The sequence below is a fragment of the Arvicola amphibius genome, chromosome 11 (assembly GCF_903992535.2).
Source record: "Arvicola amphibius chromosome 11, mArvAmp1.2, whole genome shotgun sequence".
Taxonomy (NCBI): Eukaryota; Metazoa; Chordata; class Mammalia; order Rodentia; family Cricetidae; genus Arvicola; species Arvicola amphibius.
Window position 1 is genome coordinate 3,453,487 of NC_052057.2, and position 9,034 is coordinate 3,462,520.

Sequence of the window (9,034 nt, forward strand, 5' to 3'; positions counted from 1 at the left end):
GAGAGAGAGAGAAACACTCTGCCCCAGCCAGCGGAAAGACCTATAGCCAGTCATCAGGCTGGTGCTACTTCAGCTGCGAAGCAAGAGGACGGACTAGTTAGGTCACAGCTTCTCTAACCTTGCGCTGTGTTCCTGCCGGTTCCTGTAGGGACTCTTGGATGCCCGTGGTCACCGACCCTATGACAGGAGAAAGGAAGAGGCTCCCAGCCTGAGACCAGCCCCAGCTCCTATCAGCACAGGCGGCTATCGAGCCCGTCCAGTCAAACCTGCTGCCAGCCAGAAGAAAGTGGAACGAAAAGCCCCTGATGCAGGAGGCTGTCTTCATGCCGACCCAGACCTGGTAGGGGCATTAGTGGTTTTTGCAGCATGGTTCACCTGTGTAGAGAAAGCTTAATATTTCATGGGCCAACATCTCTATCACTGCTATTTTGCCCATTTAAGAATTAAAATTCAAAATTCTCTATTTTTTACTCACCATTCCATTATTGGACTTCTGGTCTGGGCACAAGATAATAAATCAGGGTATTTGGACATTGCCTTTTATTTTTTTATTTTGCCTACTTTCTTCATTGGGTTGGGTAAAATTTTTCATAACCCGATTACATTTTTTTCCCTGTGGCAAGGACTATTTCTATTCTTTTTTAAGAGTATGCCAATAATTCTAAGGTTTCTGGTCTTCCATAAAGAAAATGGAATATCAAATTTAATTGACTTGTGAGATCCCTAAAGTTTCCCTAACGTATGTTTTTAACAAATATCCATCACTCTAATGCCAGCCACTTTCTTCATTTGCAGGGAGTGTTGTGTCCTACAGGGTGCCAACTGCAACAGACCTTGATCAACCAGGAAAGGCCAATCAAGGCCAGCGTTGCCGAGTTAAAAGGCAACATAAAGTCCATTTCAGAGAGCTCCTCCACCACCTTCCAGTACATAACACTGCTCAAAGACATGTGGCAAAAGAAGCAAGCCCAGGCTAAAGGTAGCCATCCTGGGGGTTTCGGCCTGATCCATTTATAGCATGAAAACCCTTAACTGTGGATTCACAGTTGTGGATAGTTAAACATCTGAGGCTAACTAGCACTTGGGGCTGATTTCCCTGCCCCTGCTTATCCTGGTTCCTCCCTCGGGTGCTCTCGACTGCAGCTCACCTGACAAGGACTCATTGAGTATTAGTCTGGGTGCTGCTGTCACTACCATGACTTTCTACGAGACATGTCCCTACGGTTTCTTATTTTGAGCCTATCAGATATCTGTCTCGTGACTCAGAAGATAATATGCACAGAGTAAAAACTTAGTGTTTCTAAGTTGAACCCCTGTGGTGTTGGGCGTGAGGACAGTCAGTGTGGCATAAACTAGCACGACCACAGTGACATCTGACTTATAAACCTTGAGGGCAGTGAACATGGTGGGTAAGAGCCAGTTGGGGGTGTCAGCATGGCACAGGATTTTAGGAAGGAGCTCACTCAAGTGTAGACATTTAGCAATCAAGAGAATCCTGAGATGCGCTTGCCAATTCCAAGGCTCTTTAGGTGGGTTGTGCAAGCGCCGAGTGCCTCTGCTCTGTAATGTTGGGATGAATTCTTCAATCACCAAAGAAAGACACAGTTTGTTGTATTTTTTTTTTAACATATATGATCTTTAGCTTGTACCCGGAGTAAATCTCTGGAGTAGCAGTAGGACTGCATGCCAATTTATATGTACCATGAGACAAATAATGTTAATGTTCATTATTAAATAATGTTAAGTTCAACAGTCCCAATTGCCTGAAGATGCCTCAGTCTATCTATTCTCAGAAAATCAAAATCATATTTATGTAGCTAGATATACCGTCATAGGCAAAACCGCCGACCATTCCTCCACCATTTTGCTTTCTCCAGATAATGAAAATGTCGTAAGTGAGTATTCCTCTATTCTGGAAGAACAGAGGTTATATATTGATGAGACCGTGAATGATAATATCCCCCTTAACCTCCGTGTGCTCCGCTCAATCCTGGAGACCCTGAGGAGCAAAATACAAAAGCTCGAATCGGACATCTCGGCGCAGATGGACTACTGCCGCACCCCGTGCACCGTCAGCTGCAACATCCCGGTGGTGTCCGGCAAAGGTAACGAGTCCGCAAGCAAACTCCGTACAGATGCAGGAGACGCAGCACTCTCCAAACACAGGGCCTGGAAAGCGAACACCGTAGCTTTCCCCAGCAGAACAGAATGATCTTCCGCATATGGTGGCTGTGCCCTGGGCTGGTTGTGGGCTGTCTTGGCTGATGACTCCACCGAGCTCTGCTGGGACAAACACAGATGGCTGGGCCGTGGGAAGATGGACCCGTTTCCTAGTCCTGTGTGCCCTATTTGTAGGGATGGGAGATAAAGGGAGCTTTATAATTCACTTGACAGAATTCTTCAAAATTTAGGTTGATTGGCAGTGAAAAGAAGGCCCAACCCATAGGACATTATTCCCAAATGCTCGTGAGAAAACGATCCTTTGTAACCAGTGTAGTCAGAATGAGTGGCTAAAGACTGTGTTTCTGTCCCTGAACCCAACGCAGCAATGCTTTCTTGCAGAATGTGAGGAGATCATTAGGAAAGGAGGGGAAACATCCGAAATGTATCTCATCCAGCCGGACACCTCCATCAAGCCGTACAGAGTCTACTGTGACATGAAGACAGAGAACGGAGGTAAGCCCGTCAGTCAGTGGCTGACCTGAGTATCCTGGCTGCTGGGAAGCGAGGCTCTGCTCCAACACAGCTGGCAAGGAGCTGCTTGATTGGAAATTCCATCTGGTATTTGAAAAGCTTTAAAAGATCCTTGACGCATGCGTTAAGATGACGTGTGGGGCCTGGCATTCACAAATACCTTAAGAAGTCTCCCCTCACACTTATTTCCTTATATCTACTCGCAGAACCAAACATAAGCAAGTATAAAATCAAACAAGTGGGCGATGCGTTCAGACTCTCCTCTCAGAGTGATGTTACTACTGGTAACCTTGGGCTGATTTTATTTCTAAAGGATGGACAGTCATACAGAACCGTCAGGATGGCAGTGTCGACTTCGGCCGGCAATGGGACCCGTACAAACAAGGATTCGGAAATATTGCAACCAACGAAGATGGGAAGAAGTACTGTGGCCTGCCAGGTAAAGACTTCGGGCACAAAACGAAATTCTTCAAGTTTAATGAGTTTTTTTCCCCCCATTAAAAACGTCAAGGATAGGGGTCTGTTTTTAGATTTCTAGGATGTTCATAGGAATTTAATTACACACATGCACACACACACACACACACACACATAAATAAAAGTTTAAAAATTAAATGTGGGAGCTAAAGATATGGTAGAAGAGGAGCGTGGTTGCCAGGGTGGAAGGGCGGTGTGTGGTTGCCAGAGCCCTTTTCCCCCCTGATATTTTGCATTCATTTTCTCTAGGTGAATATTGGCTTGGGAACGATAAGATTAGCCAGCTTACCAGGATGGGCCCCACGGAACTTCTGATCGAAATGGAGGACTGGAAAGGCGACAAAGTGAAGGCCCATTATGGAGGGTTCACAGTGCAGAACGAGGCGAACAAGTACCAAGTCTCAGTGAACAAGTACAAAGGAACGGCTGGCAATGCCCTCATGGAGGGAGCCTCTCAGCTGGTGGGGATAAACAGAACCATGACCATCCACAACGGCATGTTCTTCAGCACGTATGACAGGGATAACGACGGCTGGTAAGCACTGCCATCTTCTGTTTTAAAAGTCTCAGCTAAATAGAGTAGGGAACCCTGATGGCTCCTTGGCCTTGAGAGGGAGGGAGGGGAGGTATGGGTGGAGGGGAGGGGAGGGAAGGGGGAGAAGGAGGGGAGGGAAGGGGGAAGAGAAGGGGAGGGAAGGGGGAGGAGGAGGGGAGGGAAGGGGGAGGAGGAGGGGAGGAGATGGAAATTTTTAAATATAAAAAAAAAACATGAGAAAAAAAAAAAGAAGTTGACAAGAAAAAAAAAAGTCTCAGCTAAGATGGTTGCTCAGCAACATGAGTGTACCTAACGTTATGAACACCTGGCCATGCTTGAGCACCTGAAGTGTATCAGGCAACCCCCGTCCGGAACTCCTGACGTATTGATTAAAAGCATCCCAACTGTAAGGCAGACACCATCAGTTTCATCCTTCAGATGAAATTTAGAGAAACAAGTTTACCCAAAGCCAGGTAACTACTCAAACACAGAACAGCAATTAGAGTGTAACTCTTTTGAGCTTTGTGTCTCTACGTAAACGTCGGTCTTCTTATTCACTAACGGGTCTACTGAAACGACCATTTCCTATCTCAGGGCCTCTCCTACTACAGTATCAGATAAATTCTTTCAGAACAAAACAATCCCCATCCCTTCAGGATTAGACCAGATAGGCCCGGCTGTTTCCCTTTTCTTGTGAGGGGGTAGAGAAGACCTTTGCTGTTTTTGAGCTTTGCGGACAGGACTCAAGGGCAAGAGTACCGCATCTAACTGAGCACGGTCCTCTCCCGAGAACTGACTTGACAGTGGGCCTTGTCTGAACCGTCACTCAAACTCCTTTTCTTTCAGGTTGACTTCAGATCCGCGGAAGCAGTGCTCAAGAGAAGATGGGGGCGGATGGTGGTATAACAGATGCCACGCCGCCAATCCAAACGGCAGATACTACTGGGGCGGTCTTTACAGCTGGGACATGGCCAAGCACGGCACCGACGACGGTGTGGTGTGGATGAACTGGAAGGGATCCTGGTACTCAATGAGGAAGATATCTATGAAGATCAGGCCCTTCTTCCCGCAGCAGTAGTCCCCCCACAAGTGTAGACTTTTGTTCTTCCATGTGTGACCTTTTTTACTTTATGTTGTTGGAATCCTCTTTGTTAACATTATATCCACTAAAACTCAAAACAGTCCTTGGTTGTGTCTTTTTCGGAAAGGCGTAGGATAAAGACGTTGAAAACAGCACGTGGGTTTCTTTTGTGTTCTTTTTATTTTGCATTTGTGTTATTCTCAATGGTGTGGCTGTGTGTGGAGAGGTGCCCCACAAGTGAAGGGGCTTGCAGAAGCCAGAGGGGTCAGATTCTCCCAGAGCTGCGGTTATAGTGGCTGTGAGCCTCCTGATGTAGGAGCTGGAATCAGGTCTTCAGAAGTCACTTCTGACTCCAGGTCTTCATCTCTAGTCTGCGTTTACCTTCCATGCAGAGAACTAATGAGAAGGGCATAATAAACAGAGCCTGCTGACTCCAGCTGACCACAGAGCTTTTCAGGCGAGGCACCGTCCGTCCCTGTTGGAGAAAAGCATTACACAAACAAAAGCCAATGTTTATAAGTCTGGTTTCAAAATCCCATTTATTCATGTAAGGCATCTTGCAAAAGATCATCTTTCTAACAGGTGATTACATAAACTGGCCCCTGTTATCATAAATTATTGTTTTTTTTTTTTTTATCTGAGGGTCCATGCTGTCAGGATCTGAATTTGTAGGCAGGAAAGTGTGTGCACAATCTCAGATGTCTGCTGAGCTGATGTCGAACACCTGAAGAGTCCACGGGGGAGGAGTCCATGGGGGAGGAGACCATGGGGAAAGGACCGTTCTGCCTCTCAAGAGGACCTCAAACCAGCAGAGTCCAGGCAAGCAGTTAGATGAGTCTCACTGTGTCTCTTAGGAAAATGGTGGACGAGGAGACTCAGGTTTCCCTGTCATCCTCAGATTGTTCTTTCTGTAGAAAGTTACAATGGAACTAAGGGGGAAGTAGATTTTTTTTTTTATCCTTTATCCCTCTACCCATGGGCACCCATCACAACACTCCTTCAGTGAACCCCAGCTCAGTGCTCCTTTCCCGCCATTGTCCTTGCTGCCTATTGTGCAGACTTAGTGTCCCCAATCCCATCTTCTCAGTTTTCACTTACTTAAACAAAGATTAATTTGCTGCTCAGAAATGTCCTCTCTTGTCCCGTTGATTTATTTTTGGCTGGCCTTGTGGCCATAGATTCTACCAATCACAGTCTATTCCAAACCTGCCATTCTGGTATCTTATCTTCTGCATTGACCCAGAGACAGACAATTCTGCTTTAAGTTAGGTCTTTACTACCAATGTCTGAACACCTTGCACCTGAGTCCCACACTTAGAGGCAAGGCTGATCATTAACATCTCCCTTTACCATCTCCTGCCCCTTTTGTTGCATGCCTGCATCTCACATACATATACAAAACAAACAAACCGAGAAAGCTGTCTACATATGCTTGCACATACTCACACTAAATCAAATCTCTTTACTGCATACATGCTCACATGCCTGCACACACATGCCCTTTGCCCAAATGGTATTACATCCATAACCTCCTGATCTTCCCTAGTGTCTTTCTGCTTTGTTTCATTGTCTTAAGGTACCAACACTTGACACGAGATCATTTTTTAAGTGCACAATCCTGCACGACTGACTACAGGGAGCTCTAGAACTTACTCATTCCCATAACTTCATACACATCAAAATTTTCCCCTTCTCCCCTCCTGTCCCATGCCTACTATCATCCTGTTGTTAATGAGAATATAAAATAAAAAAACACTGTACAAAAAAAAAACACTGTACAAAACATGAATTCCTCAAAAAATGAATTGATTTGGTGATCCAACAACCCAACTCCTGAAAAACAGAAAATGTCCAAACACCTAAAGTCAAAGTCTTGAGGAACTGCCTACACTCCCGTGAACATCACTCTGGCCCAGCAGTGTGATTCCCCCAACGCAATCTGAAAAATTACTGTTAATTTTGAAATTCCCTCCCTTTCCCTGCTCTTCCCTCTCCCCTGCCACCATCTGTTGACCCTCAGGACTTTCTGAAAGTCTTTGAAACTGGCTCACATTTTAGCAGGGAATGCTAGACATTGGGCTGATGCTTTTGCTTCCCTGAGACAGTTTTCTTCAGCTTTGATTCCAGCCTGGGCAGATTGTAATTTTGTAAACCTTGAATGAATAAATCCCAAGAATTACAAGGCCTTGGATCTGTCTCTTTTATATGTAGGCTGTCTTTTTCTAACAAAAGCACACACACACACACACACACACACACACACACACACACACACACACATTTAGAATGCAGAATACTTGGAAGTAGAATTTGGAATTACAAAAGTTCCGTGAGTTAAGACAGGTGGAAAGCATGCCCCTCCGGCCTTTGCTCTCTCCCTTAAGCAAACACAGAAGGCAGAATGAGTCCCTGGAACCTAAAGTAAAGCCACAGTCAAACCAGGGAAGCAGAGACCATCGAGTCCATTCTCAGTGGTCAGATAGCAGACGTGGGCGCCTCTTGAGCAATCTGTCATGTGGAAATCTATCTAGAAAGAGTGTTGAGGTTAAACGCCTGGGGCACCAGGCCCAGCTCCATCTGCAGGCCTTTAAAAACAGAGATTTCCCAGTACTAACCTTTATTTACTTTGCTTTTCAATAAACAGCCTGAGAACTTCTGATCGCTAGCTGGATTTCAGAATTGCCGGTATGCTCATGTTCATTAGAGGCTCTTTTCGTCCTTCTGACCTAGTGCTAGTCTGATGACAATGGTGACCACGGAGCACTGCTGAGCACAATGTCATCCCTGAAGCTGCTATGACTTCATAGGTGACCAATTGTCCAGGTTTAAGGGGACTTGGGCTTAACATGTCTCCAAAGGCTAAAATCAGGTAAAAATCATTTTACCTATCAGGTTGATGTGATTCTCTCAGTTGGACTTTAAATTCCTTTGAAGCACACCCATTGGTTATCCATAGATCTAAAACTATCACATTCACCCCCGCCACACACACACACCCATGTCTCTTCTCAGGCAAATGTGATCGAAGGGCAGTGTGCTACTGTTTGTTGTTCTGATCATATTTAGTTCTTGTCTTAACACTTTATTTTGAAAAGCTCAGACAGAAGAGCAATTTCAGGAAGAGTTTAATGAGTACCCTGTGTCCTTCACCCAAAGCCAGTGACCGCTATTTGTGCTGGATCTCCCCAAAGGAGGGGCCTAGCACAGTTTTGCAACCCCTTGTGTAGGTGTGCAAACTTGGGGTCAGGGACCGTGTGGCTGGGTCAAAGGTGAGCTTGGCAAATGTTTTCTAGAGCCCTCTGTTGCAATCGCTGCCATCACCCACCTTCAGCAGTGAGCTGCGGGACAGCTAGACCTCTGCTCAGCCATCACACAGGAAGCCTGGCGGTGCTTTCAAGTTGGCTTGACTTCACGGGGCCCAGTTTTTGTGTAAGAATGACGTCGTCTCTCCTCCTCAGATGCTATTTCTTATCCTCACACTCCCCTCTGTGATACTTAAGGCCTTCAATGCTCTTGCCTTTAGTTAATCATGGATATTACCCTATGCTTGAGATTTATAAAGCACTCAGTTTAAAATAATCCATCAAGCTGGGAGTGGTGCCCCACGCCATTAATTCCAGAAACTTTGGAAGCTGACGTAGGTACATCTGTGAGTTCAAGGACAGCCTGGCTTACACCCAGAACTATTTAAAGAGACTCTGTCTCAACAAACAAACAAACTAACTCACTAAATTCCCAACCATCAGTGAAGCAGCAAATGCATAAATGGAGAATAAATCAAGTATATTTCAGAAATTGTTTTTGTGTAAAGATTGTCACCTGTAGAGATCTTGTATTATTACCAGGGCTAATAAATAAACAATGCTGAGTGACCCAGTGTCTTTCTGTTATGATAAAACAAAAAAAAAACCATCCTGACAAAAAGTAGCTTATGGGGTCCCTGCAGTTCCTGGTCATAGTCCATACCAACAGGGAGACCAAAGTGGCAGGAACTAAAGACAGTCATCATAACCGCAGTCGAGAAAAGTGAACGCGTGCACACGTCTAGGATTTAGTTCCCTCTCCTTTTCTGTTTTAGACAGCCCGGGACCCAATTCTAGGGAATGGTGCCACCCACTGTGAATTCTGCCTTCTCCCTTCAATTAATGTAAGAGAGACCAGCCAGAGACACGCCTGTTCAGAGAATGGAGTTACCTGGCTTTGGTCTGAGTGTGGCTTTTATTTTGTATTTCATTGCTTGTCACTTC

General features: G+C 45.5%; 1 protein-coding gene and 1 long non-coding RNA gene across 2 annotated transcripts in view; one reads left to right on the forward strand and one right to left on the reverse strand.

Moving 5' to 3' along the window:
• The window catches only part of Fgb (fibrinogen beta chain), a 6,730-nt gene extending 1,788 nt beyond the window's left edge, over positions 1-4,942 (forward strand). The window contains exons 2-8 of the mRNA XM_038347273.1: positions 149-340; positions 796-979; positions 1,878-2,105; positions 2,563-2,676; positions 3,008-3,133; positions 3,421-3,706; positions 4,553-4,942. Coding sequence (XP_038203201.1) covers positions 149-340; positions 796-979; positions 1,878-2,105; positions 2,563-2,676; positions 3,008-3,133; positions 3,421-3,706; positions 4,553-4,784 — 1,362 coding nt within the window. The 3' untranslated portion in view covers positions 4,785-4,942. The remainder of the gene's footprint in view (positions 1-148; positions 341-795; positions 980-1,877; positions 2,106-2,562; positions 2,677-3,007; positions 3,134-3,420; positions 3,707-4,552) is intronic.
• A 6-nt stretch (positions 4,943-4,948) lies between these two features.
• LOC119826181 lies at positions 4,949-7,914 on the reverse strand. The gene is made up of 2 exons (XR_005287360.1): positions 7,403-7,914; positions 4,949-5,262 (listed from the first exon to the last, which is right to left on the reverse strand). It is a non-coding gene; the product is annotated as an uncharacterized LOC119826181 (long non-coding RNA).
• Positions 7,915-9,034: the final 1,120 nt, after the last annotated feature.